This window comes from Sarcophilus harrisii, chromosome 6 (genome assembly GCF_902635505.1).
Source record: "Sarcophilus harrisii chromosome 6, mSarHar1.11, whole genome shotgun sequence".
Classification (NCBI taxonomy): domain Eukaryota; kingdom Metazoa; phylum Chordata; class Mammalia; order Dasyuromorphia; family Dasyuridae; genus Sarcophilus; species Sarcophilus harrisii.
This window is the reverse complement of record NC_045431.1, coordinates 37954168-37973433: the sequence shown is the minus strand read 5'-3', so window position 1 is coordinate 37973433 and position 19266 is coordinate 37954168. Positions and strand designations below refer to the sequence as shown.

The 19266-nt window shown below is 46.1% G+C and overlaps 1 protein-coding gene across 4 annotated transcripts in view; it reads right to left on the bottom strand.

Moving 5' to 3' along the window:
* Positions 1-17381, bottom strand: part of PDGFRA (platelet derived growth factor receptor alpha) — a 45862-nt gene extending 28481 nt beyond the window's left edge. Inside the window, exons 1-3 of one of the 4 annotated variants that reach the window (XM_023506004.2) lie at positions 17210-17381; positions 5069-5129; positions 3093-3410 (exon numbers count right to left, since the gene is read on the bottom strand). In XM_023506004.2, the coding sequence (XP_023361772.1) occupies positions 3093-3410; positions 5069-5129; positions 17210-17242 (412 nt within the window). In that variant the 5' untranslated portion in view covers positions 17243-17381. Of the gene's footprint in view, positions 1-3092; positions 3411-5068; positions 5130-12832; positions 12987-13269; positions 13694-15915; positions 16285-17209 lie in introns of those variants that run through there. The other 3 variants (XM_003773248.3, XM_031942610.1, XM_023506005.2) reach the window with 3 other exon arrangements.
* Between the last annotated feature and the right edge of the window lie 1885 nt (positions 17382-19266).

Below are 19266 nucleotides of genomic sequence, written 5' to 3'. Positions count from 1 at the left end.
CTTAGGACAGAGCTTTCAGAAAAACCATAATGAGAGAGCAGCTCATGGATGAAAAACTAGTCAAAGAGATTAAGAAGGAATGGTCAAGGAGACTGGAGAAGGGCTAAGGGAGAGCCACAGAACAGATCATCCAGGAGGAAAGAGAAGGTGAACAAAGACTAAAGAAGTCTTTGAAAAATGAAGGACTCTGAATTCAGAGTTGGAATCTTGATGCTATCATTTTCTAGCTGCAGGACCATGGGTCAATTACTGTTCTTTGCCACTATTTCCAGATCTTCAAAACAGGGCAATAAGCATGTATTATATGCTTTGCAAGATTGTCATTTAATCTGGTTTTCTAATGTGTGAGATGAGAGGTTGAAGTAGCTGATTTGAGATTTCTTTCAGCTCCCAGTTATGATTAGAATTAAAGTATGAACCAACCTAAAAAACTCCCTAGGAAAAAACCCAGTTAAACTGCCTTTGAACCCTGCAAAATCCTAACCGAAAAAAAAGCATAATAAAAATCTGTTTTGTCTTGAAACCTCAGTTGCCTGTAGCCAGATCTATTGAAATAAGTACAAATATTTGTATTTTTTAAATAAAATTTCAAGTGGTAAATAGGATTTATAACACTCAGACCAATATTAAATAAAGTCTTGGCTAGCATACCACCAAGTGGCTAACACAGTACAGTCAGTGGGTATTTTCTTTTCAAAAGAAAACCATTTACTTAATTTAATCTACCATGGTCACAGCTAGAAATTTTGGACCTTTGAGCAAAAAGGCCAGGAAAGAGCTTGTCTGCCCTTTATTAATGACAAAATAAAACAAATCTCTAGCTCTCTGTGTTGAGAAAAGTCTTCTTGGGTGGTGCTTTTGCCCCAAGGAGAGAAAAGGAGGATTTTGATCTTTTCCCCATGCAGACAAAATCCCAATGAGTAATTAACCCTTATCACACTGATCTGCAGCAAAGGAAGCCTCCCTAAGCATATAGGAGCTAAAGTGAGCAATGGATGGAAATACAACATATAGATAATAAAACTCAAAGTATCCCTGGCTGAATGACAGCTATGAAATTAGTAGAAGCCTTCTTCTAGCCAAGTGCTCCCTATTCTGTGCCATCCAGGTTGGTCTCTAGGGGCTCTTCAGCCTCTAGGCACTAAATTATATGGACATTGCCTACATTGATACTCTTTACTTGAGCTGGAATGCTCAAGATTTAAGGGTAGAGATTTATAGTATTTTGTTCTTTAAGCAAAGTATCTTAACTACTTTCCTCCCAGAGTCTCCCCCTTTTTCTGCATGACACGGACATTACTTTTCCACAAAGATGTCATATTTCATAATAATAGTTTGTGTTCTAAGAAATGTATAAAGCATTTTCATACCTATTATTTGATGCTAACCTGTGAGATAGATAAGGCAAGTATCTGATTTTACAGATGAGGCAGCCAAGGCTCAGCTACTCAATGACTTTTTTCTTTTCTTTTTTTTTCCCCTGAGGCAATTGGGATTAAGTGACTTGCCCAGGGTCACACAGTTAGGAAGTGTTAAGTATCTGAGACCAAATTTCAGGGCTGGTGCTCTATCCAACGTACCACCAAGCTGCCCTTCCAATGACTTTTCTTGGGAAAGCTCCTAAGTGCTTGAACCAGGAGGGCTTCAGTTCCTAAGGTCTGCCTTCTTGTTCCAAATCCAGTGCTCTTTCCACCACATCACCCAGCCTAGTCTTTTTTCAAGTTGTGCAAGTTAAAGATAATGTATTTTAGTACTCATGATGTACCTCCTGGAAAGATGTATTCAATTCTATTCTACTCCATATGGACTTAGTGACAATTAATTGAGATGATGGTCTACCTCTGTCAGTATTGCTATCTCTTGATTCTAAACAGTTTATGGGAAAAAGACCCACATATTCTAAAATATTTATAGCTGCTCTTTTTGTAGGGGCAAAGAATTGGAAATTGAGGGGATGCCCATCAATTGGGGGAGGACTGAACAAGTTGTGGTATATGAATGTAATGGAATAGGTGGCACAGTGGATAGAGCACCAGCCCTGAAGTCAGGGAGACCCGAGTTCAAATCTGGTCTCAGACACTTAACACTTCCTAGCTGTGTGATCTGGGCAAGTCATTTAATTGCAATTGCCTCAGGAAGGAAGGAAGGAAGGAAGGAAGGAAGGAAGGAAGGAAGGAAGGAAGGAAGGAAGGAGAGAGAGAGAGAGAGACACAGAGAGAGAGAGAGACAGAGAAAGGAAGGAAGGAAGGAAAGAAGGAAGGAAGGAAGGAAGGAAGGAAGGAAGGAAGGAAGGAAGGAAGGAAGGAAAGAAAGAAAGAAGGGAGAGAGAGAGAAAGAGAGAGAGAGAGAGAGAGAGAGAGAGAGAGAGAGAGAGAGAGAGAAAAGAAAGGAAAAGAAAAGAAAAGAAAAGAAAAAATGAGCAGGTGGTTTTCAGAAAAACCTGGAAAGACTTATGTGAACTGATGCAGAGTAAAGTGAACAGAACCAGAAGAACACTGTACACAGTAATAGCAACACTGGGCAATGATCAACCAAGATAGACTTAGCTCTTCTCAGCAAGACAGTAATAAAAGACAATTCCAAAGGACCCATGATGGAAAATGCTTTCCACATTCAGAGAAAAAGAACAATGGAGTCTGAATTCAGATCAAAGCATGCCATTTTCACTTTTGTGGTTGTTTTTTCTTTTCTGGTAGTGGGATGGGTATGGTAAATGTAGGGAAGAAGCAGTCTAAATGTACTCAAACGCCCTTCCAAAACTGGGTTAGCAGATAGGAGCTTTTCTCCTACTAATCCCTGATTTCATAAGTACAAAACAACCACAATGGTAGTAATAATAATAATAATAATAACAAAGCTTTGTCTTTGGCTCCAACTGTAAAGTCTAAGAGAATGATTAGCTATGCTCTTTATGTTGATTAAGTTGGAAAATACTATGGAGACAAAGATGTTGGGATGGTTGTATTCTAAGCCCCAATTTTTATCTTCAAGTGCTGACGGGTTGCCCCGTGTCAATGTGCTTCCTGTAATTCAACTTGAGTCAACCTATGAGACAGGGAAACACTAAAAGTGGTCAGATGCCGAGCACTCACCTGGCACATAGATGTAGATGTCTCTGCCTTCGATCTCAGTCTCCTCTGTCTGAGTGTGGTTGTAATAACAAGTGTACAGTCCTGTGTGTACAGCTGAGGCATTGACCACTTCCAGGACCGTCACAAAAAGGCCACTGTTGTTCTCCTCGTTTCTGACTTCTATTTTTTGGTCCTCTTCATCCTTCATGGGGTACTGCCAGCTCACTTCACTGTCCCCAGAGCATCTTAGGGTAAAAGATGAATGCAGCTGCACAACCTTTTCATCCTCATTCGGAAAGACAGTGGGTAATGGAAGCTGGCAAAATGTGAGCCACGGCCCTGTGAAAGGAAACCCTTTCTGAATGGGATGCTTCAAGAAAGGACGGTCTCACTGAGGGAGACTGTGGGAAGCAAAAGGAGCAGCTTATCCCGACAGGGACCCCTTCTATGTAAAGTTCGTTAACATGGAACCCTACACAGAATCGAACTATAGCAGTCACAGCATCTGCAAGAAGGGCTCATTAAAATGTCGCAGAGATTCCCCTCCTTCCAATTCCCACGAAACTTCCCAGATTCAGGCCCCCTCCAAATTTTCTGTGCACATTTGTATAAATTAAATGTTAGCATTTGATTTTTAATAGTGTGTTATGCTATTGAGGAATGACCGATAAAATAATAGGATCAAGAATTTATGGGCTCATTATGATGGAATGCTGTTAAAGAGAATCCCAGGGTCACATGGGAAGAGAATTGGACCTGATGGACACCAACTGAACAAGCTTCATTTGTGTTCGCAGATTACACACATTATACTCGTTACAACTAACTTTGGCAAGCCTGCCCCGCTCCAATTAATTCAAGAAAATAGTGCCGGGTGATAGGTCCTTCAATTGTGTGGTCCTACTATTCGTCTGAAGGGGAGCCTAAAACACCTGGGTTCTATTCTCAAATCCAATTTTCTGTCTCTGCTTCTAGTCTCTCTTGTCCTAACTACAGAACTGATATGAAGAAGCGTTTTTAAAACCCGAATTGGTTTTGTCTGTCTCCCTGAAGTCTGCAGATGGAATTACACCCCAATGAAGGATTTGGTGATTGCTGTAAGTGACTGTAAGAGTATGTTTACAAGCAGCCCCAAACTCAGGCAAGCACAGCTGATGAGGTGCAATAAACCACAGCTACTCAATCTTTCTCCTACTCAATTCTACCTTATGGACAAGGCCCAAGGCGTCGTCCACCAGAGAGAAGCTAGGGGCTCTAATTCTTTCAGGCTCCGGGGAAAACGGAACGTTCAATGCTGTGGCCATTACATTCACAAAGAGCAAACATCTGGGTAGGGGGGAAAATGTCAATTATCCAGACGTTTAGTCGAAATGGCATTCCTCTGCAAGTCCCTCATTTTCCTCCACCAATTTATCATGAAGGTATTGGTGAAAATCAGGGATTCTGAAGCAGTTTTAAGAATCTTCCTTTTACAAAAAGTTAAGATATAATTGCCAGAGATGATGATGATGATGATGATGATTTTTGAACTAAATTTTTTTCATCATCTATCTACCATGGGTATCCTAGCAAGCCTCATGAGCTGCCTTTAACAGATCTGATGCAAAGAAAGGACGGGAACAATTAGAAGTTGGACTATTAAATCTCATTTGAACTTAAAATGTTCTGGTCATACATTTAATAAAACTGCATTTTGATGGCCTTTGAAATAGAAATTAGAAGATACATCTCTATCATAACAAGCAAAATGAATTAAATATCAGAAATAATTACCTAGAAAATTCAGGAAGGGGAAAAAGTTCATATGTAAGGAGAAATGGAGGCTAAAAGACTGAGTTTTAGACTATCCTATTCATATTTCCCTGCAATCCCTGGATCAGCATTTAAATCTGTGTTTTATTTTTGCCTATATGAAAAAATGAAAATATCTGAAAAGCCTCAGTCTCAGCCAAGCCTCACAATAAAACACTTAGACAAGATAAAATTGGCATCCTTACCTGTGAGGAGACATCCCAAGCCCAGGAACGCCCATGGGGAAGCACCCATAGTTATGGAAAACTGAAATAACAAAAGACCAAGCAAAAATACAGTTAATTTTTAGAACCCAGAGTGATGTCCATAAACCTTTTGTTCAATGGTTTTCCCCTAGTTCTGTTATCTGGAAGGATGCTAGAACTCTGATAAAGACCTCTAAAAGAGGTGAACCCAGGAAAAATTCAAGAGATTCTTTCCCATCCCACCATTTCTTTTGTCCAGGGAAATTAGCTTTCTTGATATTTAATCAAGCTAGAAGGAAGAACAAAACTGAATATGTCTAAAGCTGAATCTTATATTCTACGAATAAAAGTACTGCACTGAAGTCTTTTTATATTTTTAATTATAATAAATATCTATATCCAGGTATCATCATTCCCATTTTACACACCAAAAAAATACTGAGTCTCAAGATCGAATGGCTTCTTTGAGATTACATAACTATTGAGCATCAGGAAATTCAATCCCATGTTCCCCCCTGACTAGACTACATGTCCTGGGTTCATCCCGCAGCACCACACTGACTCCCAACAAACTTATTAGAATCTTGATATGCTGATGACTAACTCAAATGATTTGGTCTCCTCGAAAACTAAAACTACATAATGTTCTGGTTTTCAAGTTTTAATCTTCAGCAACTAAGTAAGATGTTTAATTTGCCCATTGCATGTAGTGTATTCTATTAAACACTAAGTTCCTTGACCATTCCAAATTCTTCCTAAAAGTGCAATATGAAGTAAGTGGAGCAAGAAAAGTCATATATACAACAAGCCAATGACAACAATGGAATGGAAAAAATCAGTATGAAGTAACTGAGACTAAGTTTTGTGAAATTATCAGCACCCCAAAGAAGAGCTAAGAGGCCATTTTCTCCCCTCCACTCCTCTGCAGAGTTTGGGGTCCATAAAGTACAGAATACTGCATGTAATGTCAAGCTTTTCCAATTTGTTAGTGGATTTTAATGATCTTTTTTCTCTTCCCTTTTCTTTTTAAAAATTATTTTGTTATAAGGAATTATTTTCTGGGAGGGGATAGAAAGACTATGAGAAAAATCTAGGTGATGTCAAAACACTAGTTATTCATCAAAATCTATTTTTAAAAAACCTGAATTCCCTGGCACCATAATAGGAAAACAGATGGAAATGATTTGTTTCTACACTTTACACTTTTAGATTTTAATCCAAATAAATGTGAATACTTTTTTAGCCCATAGGTGGCTATGGAAACATTAAGATGTACAGGTTCATGAAGAATGTACATAAAGAGCATAAACAACCAAGTTAACTTAAAAAATTTATTAAGTACCTCTAGAGCACACACTAGTAGGGATACAAATTGTAATAAAAACAAGTTCCTTCACTGTCCCTGCTTTCCAGGGAAGTGATAGGAGAAAGATACAGCACATGATAATAGATATCAATACAAAATCAATATACAAATGAGGTCTGAACTGGGGGTGAGGAATCACAAGAGACCTGGTCAAAGACCTCGAGACATCTGAGCTGAATCTAAAAGATCAGCCATAATCTCAACTAGTAGGAATTGTGGGGAAGGTCTTCTAATCCTAGGAAACAGCACCAGGAAAGACATTGAAACAAAAGCAGATACTATGTAAAATGGCGTAGACTCCAATTTAACTGTAGGGTAGATAGAATATAGGGTGTTCCAAACATCTTGAAACTATTAAAGCATAAAACTGCACTAACACTTTTTGGGACATTCTGTATTCAAAAGATGTATGCAATAATACTAGGTGGGTGCAAATTTTAGAATGCAAAGGGAAGCTAGTGAAACATTCTCAGTAGAAGGAACATGATCAGAATTAGGTATAAATTTAATCTGGCAGCCTTCTGATATGTGATGGGGGGGTGGGGTGAAAAACACTACAATTGAATTTTGTTTTAAGTTTTCTTAACAATCTCAGTTTTTGTTGCTCATAGATTTCTAAATCTCCAAATTTGGGGACTAAAAATTTCCATGTCTGTTGTCATAGATTACATCCAAATGTGCAATGTGGGATTTCTTGACATGCTTTAATGAAGACTTTTTTTCAATATTCTAAATTTGCTTTGGGAGTGTCACTTAAAAGGGGGAATCTATTTCTTAGTAACATTGGGAAAGTTTTCTTGGAATTAACCAAAAGTTTTGCTGCCAGTGTCCAGATTTGTTGAAAATTTCACAAACACATAAATCAGGAAAGCCCTAAGCAAGTAAGTGCTCCTTAAAGACTACTGGGACACAAAATGTTCTTATATGTTCCAGGTACATTTAGGACCTCAGAGGAGAACTTCTAGCACATTCTGTCAACATTTTAGCCAGGAACTCTATATCCTGAGTCCTAAACAATAAATGAATACGACTTTTGCCACAGGAAGCCAAGGAGGCAGTTTGGATTATACCCTAAGGCAGAAGACAGAAAAGCAGCAGAGGAAGCCGGTAGAACAGAAGAGGGAGAGAGACAAAGAAAGAAAAATGAATGGAGTGGCCAAATGGTAATGAGAGAGAGTCACTATAGCTTTTTTACCCCTATTCTTAGGAACTCTATAAAATCTCTAACCCTTCATTTTCCCCTTTAATTTTGTGATCCTTCTCTTTTCATTTCACTGACTTCCACCTCTTTCCTTCTGTGCTGAATTCTTAATTCAACGCATAAAAGCAATAAAAAGCAAAATAAGGAGATCTTTGAGTTTTAAAGTTCTGACAAAAAGTCAACCATTGGTCCTGATGTTGAGATATGTTGGTATTCTAGCCTACATGGAGCCCAGTGTGTACCTGACTTTGGAGAAATTAACTCTGAAAAGAAGACTTTTCTGAATTCTAGAATCATAGAAGGGACCTTAGGGGCCAACTAGTCCATCACCTATTACAGACGAGGAAACAGTATTCCGGAGAGATAAAATGATTTGTCCAAAGTCACACAGAGAGTGAATATACAGAGGATTTAAACCCAGACCATCTGGCTCCAATACTACCCAGTATCCCTGTGATGTCCATGGCTCATTTTTCATACAAGAATGGGAAATTCAACTTAATCCAATTCAACATTTATTTAAATGGCTGTAAATTACTGGGCATAGTCCAAGGTGCTGGGGTAATGGAAGAATTTATCAAGTGAGGATTAACTGTATCCCTTCACAGATTTATAGCATCTTCAAATGCAGTATCTTACATCTAGCTAAGAAGACACAGAAAATTAGCAACAATAATGGCTATGTTGTTTTTGTTCTTGAGTCATTTCAGTCCTGCCTACTCTTCATGATCCATTTGGGGTTTTCTTGGCAAAGATACTGGAGTGGTTTGCCATTTCCTTCTCCAGTTCATTTTACAGATGAGAAAACTGAGGCAAACGGGGTTAAGTGACCTGCCCAAGGTCACATACCTACTAAGTAAGTATCCGAGGGCTGACTGGAAGTCAGGAAGATGAGTTTTCCTGACTCTAAGCTTATTATTCTATCTACTGTCACCCAACTCCCAAACATGGATAAACTGTGATATAATTGGATTATTTTAGACAATTCATAAATACTACATAGACCCCATAGTGCTCAACAGATTTTGAACTGGTTTTTTCTATTGAGTTAGCCATTTGATATATCAAGCAGATAATAGCTTTAATATATCCCTGCTGAAGCCTGATCACCTTCCTCCCCCTCCCATTATAGCCATATAGTTGTTGAAGCCAGATTTCTAATTGGCTGATTTCCATTAAGGAAAAAAAAAAAAAAAAAAAAAAAAAGGTCTTTCTGCTCATATTGGGAGCTAGGGGGTGGGTTAGGGGAGAATGGTTCCTAAGTATAAAATAGAAGGGTCCTCTTGTTTATTTCGAGCAGAAAATGTGTGAACGATCATCTACATATTTCAGCAATAGCCCACCCTATTTCCTAATATAAATTGTGATCCTCTCTCTCTCTTCCCTTCACAACAGGGGGACAAAACACAATGCAGTCACACAGTGTTGGCTGGCTGGCAATGCACTGGGATGCTGACAATCCTCTGAGCAATGGGGCTTCCACACCATGGCCAGCACAGCATGCCAGCCAAGCTGAGCCTGGCTAGTCTTATTTACTACAATTAGCAGTAATGGCCTATGTGTTTATATATCAACCTCCCACTGATAATAGACTTAGGGAACTTCAAAGAGCTCCTCCAGAACCAGCCTCCTTTCTTGGTTTTATCACATTTGGATCCCGTATTTCTTTAGATAGACTTAGCCACTATGCATCTTTAAAGCATTCCCAGATTTAAAGCAGCAACTGATTGCTCACGGGGCTCTGTTCTGAAGATAGATTTACTCTTCCAGACTCTGCCAGATTTCCTTCTGCTTTTTTCAGATTGAGAAATTCTGGTGCCCTGAGTATGTTATACAAAAACACTGAAAATGAAGCAAAGAAACAGACCCTATTGAAGGGGGGGGGGGAAGATAATGTTCTGAATGCTTAACAACAACATACGTTTAGTTAAAACTTGTTTCTCCCATAGAACTGATAGCCACCATAGAATTCTAAGCACATTATAAATACCTCGCATTCCCAGATGTGTGCCTCAGAGGTAAACATTACTAGAACACACTCCTGGTTTTCCCCAAGGCCAATGAAAATCAATAGCTGAGACATTAAATTAAACCACGGACCAGTTGATAATAGAACTCTCTGGAGAATTAGATACTTTCTGAGATGAGGATAAGACAATGTTCGATTATTCTATAGAGCTGCCCTGAATCTTCCTTTATAAATGCTTCTATTACGTTGCTCACTCAAAAGGAAGATGCATAAAATACAAGCAATCATAAAGGCAGAAGAGTAAATTCTACAGATTTGTCTGGCATGTAAAATCCTGTCTCAGAAAGCAGAATCACCATGGGAATTTCGTTTTAAAAAGTTCGATAGTTTCTCTAGTGTCGGCCACATGCTGGACTCCCTGCAAGATATGCTATAGAAAAGTCAGAAGATTCCTTCTTGAGGTGTCAGTGACTAAGAGGTAACAACATCTGGGAAGAGAGTTAGATTTCTGTCATCATTAAGCTCCTTGGTCTTTGTCTTCCCCCCTCCCCCATCCCCATTTCTCTCTTCCTTCTCACTTTCTTCCTCAGAGAAAGGAGCTTGGACTAGACATCAGAAGAGCTCTCACCCAGCCCTCCCAGTTGTCTGCTGAGGGGCTCCTGGCAGGGTACTAAAACTCCTCTTAATGATATTTGTAAAATCCAAATCATGAAACCAGCTCTGACTAGGCTGAGGTGAGGATCAAATGTGATGCTTATAGTTTTCAGGGCTATACAGATGTACACAATCATAAACATTGTCATGTCCAGGCCTGAAATGAGCAATAAAAGAATACAACTAATGAAGTGGATAGATGCACTGGGATTAAAATGAGGAAAACTCATCTTCATGGGTTCCAGTCTGACTTCAGACATTTGGTAGCTATGTAATCTTGGGCAAGTTACTTAACCTTGTTTCCCTCAATTTCCTCATCTGTAAAATGAGCTGGAGAAAGAAATGGCAAAGCAAGCCAGTATTTTTGCCAAGGAAACCCCAAAATGGAATCATATAGAGTTAGACATGACTTAAAAGGACTCAACAACAAGAACAAAAAAGGTGAGCCTTTCACAGACCCTCAATGGAAAACAGACATGGAAACAAATGTGCTTGACACTTCTCTGCCATTAAGCTCTCTAACTTGTCAAGGTAGTCAATCACCTTCCCCCAAAACAAATAAACAAACTCCAGAAAAAATCCAGCTAAAAGCACAACCAAAATCTCAAACCACAAAAAAAAGCAATTAAGAGACATAGCTTATAAGAATTGTATTGTCGGGAAAGATAGAGACTGCGCTTTGTATAATTCCAAATCAATAACTAACTAAACAGTAAGAATACAGGGACTAAGGAATATTGACTTTCAGCACCCCCACCCCCAACCTCATCACTCCTGACAAGGGCCATTAAATTCCAAGTGAAACTATGATTTCTTTAAACAATGACTTCATCGAGATCCAGATTCCCAAAGGTTCCTCTAATTTCAGTTCTCCTGAGCTAATTCTAAATGTGAAAATTATAGGGGGGCTGTTTTGTTCTGTTTTTGTTGGGTTTTCCATCCAAGTGGTCTGCTCAATCTGAGGCAGTTTGAGAAAACGCACACCAGGCAGCAGCCTAGATTAGCTGCTCTCTCTGATCTTTCTTTTTTCCTAGCCAAGCTTTTAGCTCTACTTAGGTCAGCCGTCCACATTCATCTCCTGGCATGTTTTTTGGTTTTTGTTTTGTTTTGCTCTCACCGAGCTCGTTAGACATTCCAGTGATGGGCAGGGGTGGGGTGGGTCCTGTATTTTTTATGCTGAAGCAGTTTGGGGGAAATCTCAAAGCTTGAATCCTCTGTGCTGTCACTCCAAGCATTTCGGACTAAGAAACTAGAGTGCTTCTTTTGGACTGAATCAACTCTGAACCCCCACAGAAAAATTGGTTATTAGCAACTTAGGGGGATAATTAACCCCTCGGGGTCAGTCTATATAACGGAGAAGACGTAATGCCTTTTTTTCCCTCTAGGATCAAGTAAAATGAAACTCCCCTCATCATTCAAGGTCAAATTGTTTTTCTGAGCTGGTCATTTCTCCCCCGAAACGGTTCTCCGGCCGTTCGCGCAAACGACCACCTGATGGCAGTATTGAATCACGAATCGGGCCGCAGATGGGGGGCCAGCGCAGGAAGGCGTTGTCGCAACTCCAGGTAGAGGCGAAAGGAATGTTAATTGCGTGGTTTTCTCCAGTTCGCCTTTTTGTAGACAATGCGCGGGGGGGGTTACAGGGGGTTACCCTAAGGGAGGGGCCCACAGGCCGTTCCGAAGCTGGCCAGACGGTCCCGGGCTCTCCATGAACGCAGCGAGCGTGGACTCCCTGGGGATTCTGGGATCCCCGGTGACTCGGGAGAACTCCTCTCGGACCGTCGTCGGTGGAGGGACAGGGAAGGGGAAAGCACCCCCAGACTGAGAGCTAGTCGCGTCGAAGCGTTCTTCCTTCATTGGAAACCACTGACTGCCATCCCGTCCCTCCCACTCCAATAGCATCCTCGTCTAAGCCCCAGAACAGAAGGGGCTCCCTCCGCCCCTCCGCGCGCCCCATCTCCCCCCCCCAGAAAAAACCACCTGATATTTAATTGGGGGGGATCTAGTTCCGTTTTAACCCTCACCTACACACCTTGGTTCCGCCTCAGCAGCTTGAAAGAGCAAAGGAAGGGGAACGCTTGCATATTCCCACTCAGCTGGGGGATCGCAAGGGGCCCCGACTGGGAAAGTCTGGGGGCCGGGGATGTGTTGTTGTTGTTGTTGTTGTTGCAACAAAACAACTGCGAGCCGCCGCTTCCCCGGAGCCCGGGAGTTACCCAATCTGGTTTACACACCATTGTAAACCGTAATAAAACTGCGCGGCGGGAGACGGGACAGGCCGCGCTGGCCGACTCCAAAAACCGCTGGCTGATTGGAAACGACTGTTCCCGTTGCACAATAATGTAGGCTCGTTAAAAAGGAACAGGCGGACGGAGAGGGGAAGAATTGGAAGGGATTTGAAAACAATAGTGGAAAAGAAAAAGATGGTGGTCGCCGGCGTCCCAAACCCAGGACCTCCTTTACCCCTTCCCCTCCCAGCATTGCCAGCACCACCCCGACAGTCCCCCACCCCCGCCTTTTCCTCTGCGCCCCCCACCCCTTGCCTTCGCTCCATCCCGGCTCAAACCAGCACACCTGGCTCCAGGAACCGGATTCTGGGTCTCGCAGACGAGGGGAAGCAGGGAAACCCCAGTTCTGACTTTTTATTCAATCCAGTCCACTTCACCAAGAGCGGAAAACGAGCGTCTCAGACCCAAATCTGGGACCAGGGGACTGCCTTCTCCCAAAGAAACGAGTACTCGCCGGACCAACGCTAGAGGGCGCCGCGAGACCGCGGACCCCAACCCAGGCTCGCTGGGGAGCTGGCCAGTCCTCGACAGCGAGGGACTGGCCACCAAGTCCGCGGGCTGCCCTTCCCAGGGGAAATCACACGCTGGCACCGTCCGGCCGCGCCACATCAGCCGGGCACCAGCCGCGGTCCCGCCCCCGCCCCCAGCCCCGCCGCATTTCTCCAAAGCGCCCCCTCCCAGGCCTGCCCTCTCCCCCCCGACCCCCCCGCGCCGCCCTCTTGCCTCCTGCGGTGGGGCTCAATTAGGCTGGCTCCACGGTCACCCCCGCACAGCCCCCCGGGCCGCCTCCTGCACAGCCAGGCCCCCGGCTCGGAGCAGCCGTCTCAGCGCTTCTGCCGCCGCGCCTCAGGCAGGATGTGTGCAGCGCGCATTGTCTTATGCCGAGACCTCGGAGAAAGGAGATTGGACGGCGGAGGGGGGCGGTCGAGTTTAGGGTTACACCTCGGTACACAAGCGCCTCCTGTAGACCTTACAGCAATAGGAATGGGGGTGAGGGGGCCTGCGAGAGAAATCCCGTTGGAGACCCCGGGGGAGCGCCGAGTTAAGCCTAGAAGAAAGACAAGACGGATCTCTCCGTGAGAAGTCCGTTTTCTCTTCCAAGTACCCTCCATCCATCCAACAAGCATCCATTAAGCTCCTGCTCTGTGTCCTCTCCCCCCTGGACCCCTCCCACCCCAAACGGAGAGGGGGGATCGTTTGGTGTTGCTCGCCCCTCTTTGTATCCCCAATATTTAGCACAGAGCCTGGCACACAGAAGGCTCTTAACGTTAGTTGCCCGCCCGTCCATCCCCCACGGCGCACATTTTCGGGTTTCACGCGGCTAGTCTGGCGTATTTTGGCCAAAGGGAACCGTTTAGCATTCACACTTCCAAACCTCCAGCCCCCCTTCCTTAGAGACCCAGCGGGGTCATTGATTAACTTGAGACAAAAGGGGGAGATTCAATTAAATTTAATCACCATCCGGTTCTAAGTAGCCTCTAGGAATAGGGCAGACCCAGAGCTTCAAGACTTTAAAGAGTAAGAGTCAAGAAAGTTTAAGAAGAAACGGGGCGCCCCTCCCCCTGCCCCCGCGTCCGAGGAGAGGGGCGGAGAAGAAAGCCTGTGGGACCCCGACGTTGCCTGCTTAGATGCTCTGCTGGCCCAGTGCACAGGACCAAAGCCTCCTCCAGCCGCTGCCTCCTGTGCTCCGGCCGGGCCAGAGCCAGTCTCACCCTGGGGTGTTAGATTTTCTTTCCTCAAAGCCCGTGATTGCCCATCACCAACAAATACAGAGGACAGAAAGGAGGCTTCTTTATGCTGGGTCTGGAAAGAAAGGACCCCGCTCTGGCCACGGCCCTACCAGCCGGTGGGCCCCAGGGGGCGCACTTCTCCACCCCATTCGGCGCCAGTGGCGTTCCCAAACTAGAAACTCAATTCCTTACTCCTCCCTTCCCCTCCCTGCCTCGGGTCCCACAGCTGGACGCGGCTCAGAGCCTCAGTGGTTTGGGCGTTGGGCGGGGGGAGGCCCGGGGTTTTGATCCGCTCAGCAAAGAAACTGAGTCTAGTCCTTCCAAGGCCAGAAGGGTCCTGACCTGGGGGGCGGGGGGGGGAGGGGGGAGAATCAGACGTTCAAATTGTCCCTTTTTTCCCTTCACTATTCTCAGAGTCCAAATTAAACAGTGTTTTAGAAGCAAGAGCCAGCAGGAAGCTGGGTCTGGACACAGAGGCAGAGCGGAGGTTAGGCTACCTCGACTTTTGAAGGCACTGAAGGAGGAAAAGGAATATCGCGGCAATCTGGAAGGAGGCTGCATTTGAATGTGGGACAGCGGGTGGGGTGGAGGGAAGCCTGGGGGGAATCTAGCATTTCAGAGGTCTGAATATAAGGCAGCCAGTTACTAGGACGGGGGGAGGGGGAAATAAGGCCGCTGATGTTTGTGATCACCCCAGAACCTCCCCCCTACTTCAAGACTCCCCGTTACTCCTTCCCTGAGGCACAGGGAGGGACTTGGGTAGCGAAAAACTGGGGACTGAAACCTCTCCGTTATTCCTCGTATCCCTTTCCGCTCGGTCCAAATTGCTGCTGAATTCTAGTCTGGGGTCATCACGGACCAGAGGCTATTCGGTCCAAAAAAATTGAGCAATCCACTGGCCGAAGGGCCCAAAGTCCCATTTCCCAGGCCTCCACCTCAACAGTGGGGGCTCCGTTTTGCTCCACCCCGGGGATGCTTTGGTCCCAAAGAGGGGGGTCGGAATCCCGACTCCCACCCCCTTCTGCCCTCCTCCTTTCCCCCATAACTCCAAAATGCGAGGCTGCCAAGCTCTCCTTACGGATGTTTCGGGGAATTTTCCTAGTTCTCCCCAAAACAGAGGGAATGAGAGGTTTTCGAGTGGTCACGTAGACAAGGCTCCCGGAGACCAGAGCCTGACCAGCCCAGAAACTTGGCCCCCTCAGTGCGGGGCGCCCACAGATCCACAGGTTTATTGCCGTCCCCTCGTCCCTCCCCGGGCGCTGCCTACGAGGCTCTCCAAAGGAAAAGCTGAAGCCAATCGTTTCCGAAAGCCGAAAGCCGCGCCCGCGCCCCGGCGCTCCGCAAGAACTTCAACTCACGTGTAAAAGCCGATTTACATGGGGATCGACTACGAGGAAAAAGGAAGCGCGCCGGCGGAGTAGCCAAAAGCGGGGCTCCGGGGAGCCCGGGGATGGACGCCGGCGGGAGGGGAAAGGAAAGGAGCGGGGTAGGCCGGGGACGCTCGGGCAGAGGCTGCCACGAGTCCGAGGAGAGCAGAGGCGCGCGCGGGGGCCCAGGCCCGGGGCCCGGGGCCCCGTTAGGTTGGGCTTTTGAAGGGGTTGTGGAGAGCGCAGGCAGAGGCCCACCGCCCATCGCTTACCTTGCGCAAAAAGTTTCTCAGCTCTCAGTCCTCCCCTCAACTCCCCACATGTGTTGCTTGGAGAGGCGATCCGGCACTTTTCTGGCGATTTTCCTACTTTCCTTCCTGTTGCCGCGGTTTGCCAGAGGATCCGAGAGAGCGGCAATATTCCAGGAGCAAATGTTTTTCCAAATCCACTCACAATGATAATAATAATAACGCTGACTCTGGACGGGAGCCGGGACGCGGCTCGAAATTCCTCCAGTCCTAGGTCTGTGGAATGCCGTGCGCCGACGGCTTCTGCTCGCCCTTCCAAATGTGTTTGTCATTAATGCCAGAACTCCTTCCCCCCGCCAGTCGGCCGGCCGGCCAATGCCGCCTCTTCCACACCAGATCCGTCGGCCATCCCACCAGTCCTCGGAGCCGAGAGCCCTGTAGCACCGCCGAGCTGGGACCTTTTGCTTTGACGCCTCGGGAGAGTCCCCCGCTACCAGGCGGCGGAGCGCCCCCCCGCCCCCAACTCCACCCCCCCCCCCCCACCCGGCCCTCCGCAGACGGCCCCGAAGCGCCTGGCGGCCGCCGCTTTTCCCCCAGGTCTTAATCCCTCGTAGCCTTGTTGAGCGCCGTCCAGTAATTACGAACGCATCCCTGGCGTCCCCCGTCCTCCGAATATCCGAGGTCCCAGGATCTCTCCAGCAAAGCCTTTCTCACCCAGTCACGCCACTCCCTTTATCGCCCTTCTCCCCAGATCACCCCCTTCTCCGACTCTCCCACAACTACTCCGGACCTCCTCGACAGAGCGGGCAGCCTGGGTCCACCAACCCCCCGAAAAGACTTAAAAGCCCCATTATAACCTTGCCATTTCCCGGTAATGGTCACTAGGAGCAAGGCAAAAAGCGCTATATTCCTTCCCAATCTACCTCCCCCCCACCCCCACCCCCCCACATACACAAAAGCGCAAAATAGCAGCTTAAAGCTCTTCAGTGCTTTCCGCTTTCTTAAATGATGTCCTCTCCCCTTTTCAAAATGTAGTTTTAATAACTTCAGATTTTTAAGGGGCAGAGAGTGCAGAAAAGGAGCCCAGAAAAAAAAAAAAAACTAATTAAAAAAAAAAAAATCCTCCGTCTTTCTCTTGCTCCCAAGTTATTTTGCTTCCCGACTTGTTCAGGTTTACTTAGGATAAATTACTCTCTGAATGCAGCCTTTTCCCCCGTCGCCAAGGTTTGTAAAATTACCGCATTTCTTCCAGCCTCGAGCCCTGACTTCCCCCGAAAGGAAAACAAAGTGGAAATTCACAAACTTGTCCTCCCCTTACCTTATCTCTACGTGACTCCGCAAAGAAAGTCATACACAGTCAGATATATGTATACATCTATGTCCCTATCTCGAGGAACTTTCCCCCTCCCGTCTCCTCCTCTCGTTTCTTTCTCTCTTAGCTGAAACCGTCAGGCGCTCAAAACCCGCTTTTTGTAATCGAGTCAATGTTAAAGTCTATCCTAAAACTAATCATCTGCTTTAAGTAAATAGCTGACAGGAATGAAGCCCCCCTCCAACCCTCTTCAAAATAAGAGTCTCCCTCGCACATTAGGACTTTGGAGGCGCTCTGCCTTCCAGCTTTGGGTGTTCCCTGTCGCTTTTACTCAGACAGGGGGTCCACCTCCAGCCTCCAGTCTTTATCAACAACTGGGGGTCGGGGGGAGGGACGAGTTGGCCATATGGGGTGCAGGGTGTGGGGAATGTATTTTGATAGTCTTGCTCTGCGGGGAGAAAAGTTTCCTTAAAACCCAAACTGCTCCCAATTTCATGAATGAGCTCGGCACACTTTTGGAACTTTTCTCAAATGTATTTTTTAGGGGAGGGAGAAGTTTTTAAAACGTTCCTTTGTGGCTAGAGCCTCCACAGAAAAGAAAACACGTTTGGGAGGAACTTTTAGCGGGGTGGGGGGTGGTAAAGATGGGGTGCGCACAGTGGCTGGGAGATTTTGACCCCGAGTCTTCGGGAGAACCAACGTACAAAGTGTTTTTGGTGCTCTCTGCAGCCATGGCTGTTTACAGGGCCAGGCTGATGGGTGTGCGGGGAACAGAACGACTAGGGAGGAAATGTAGGAGTCTTTACATCAGGCATCTTTGTCTTTGAGGGTGATCTGGGAGAGAGACTGATGCGGGCTTCTGGCTCCTACAAGACGGCTGAGATTTGGATGGAGGTGGGAGAGCATTTTGAAAAGGGGCATGAGGGAAGGAGCCCTTTCCCCCTCCCCCCGCGCTCCCTTCTGCAAGAACAGATTGGGGGGAGGGCATCTTTCCTATTTCCCCACCTCGGGCTCCAGGGAGGAAAGCTGAGGGCCATCTGCAGCCTTCTCTAGAGAAGCGAGCTCCGCACGAGGGTCCCTGCAGAGGTGTCATCCTGTTTCTGGGAGCCAGGGGGCACTGCCGCTCTAGAAAACAGGCCTCCCTCTCTCGGGACCCGGAGCGTGGAGTGAGTGTGCGAGTGAGTGTGTGTATGTACACCCTGCGCTGGGGGAGGGGAAGGTGTCGCGAATGTATTTCGAACAATGTTGCACTCCCTCTTTCCAGAGAGTGTTGTTCGAGGGGCGTCTCATACGGGCTCTTTTCTCCCCCAACCCAAAGCAAGAGATTGGCCACTTTCCCTTCCCCCATCTCCCTGCTGAAGCGTAGGGAGAAGGGGAATAGATTCATCGCAGCTTGCTTTTTTTTTTTAATGGGGAGTAGGGGGGAGAGCTGCCGTTCGAAGTTCAGCTTGGCGTGCGAAGTTTAGGGGGTTGCGGGGAGCCCCCCCCCCCCAGAGATGAGAGGAGGGGGACCACCCTTGGGCTGAGCCTCGAGTCCTTTCTGCATATTCCCTTCTCCCGCATCTTCAGCTTGGGGGACTGCACAAGCCCACTATTGCTTCCACATGTTCCTTCAGGAAATCATTGGAGGCAAATAGATGAACAGTCCCTTGTTCGAAATGCTAACAGGATACCGTAATGCTTGGAGATGAAGAACCAGAGAGACTCTGACCTTCTCCACTCCATCCTCCAAAAGACAGGGACCATTAAAGGGGAAAAAAAACACAAACAAACCCCAATCCACGATGCTAGGTGGTGCCATTTGTACTTTTTGTCTATAAACAAGGTTGAAAATCAGGAAAAGGAGCGAGAGCCCAATCAATCAGGGGTCGGGGCTCTGCTCTGCCTCAGCCAAACAGTCGCTCCTTCCTCTCGAGTTGAGGGCCCCAACGCCGCCCGCCCACAAATGGTAACTTCACAGTTCATTTCAGAGTCGCTTTATTGAGCCCTGGTTTTATTCCAGTAAATGGAGACCCAGGCGGCAGGGTCCGGCGGGAGCCTCCCTTTCAAGAAAAAGGAAAATG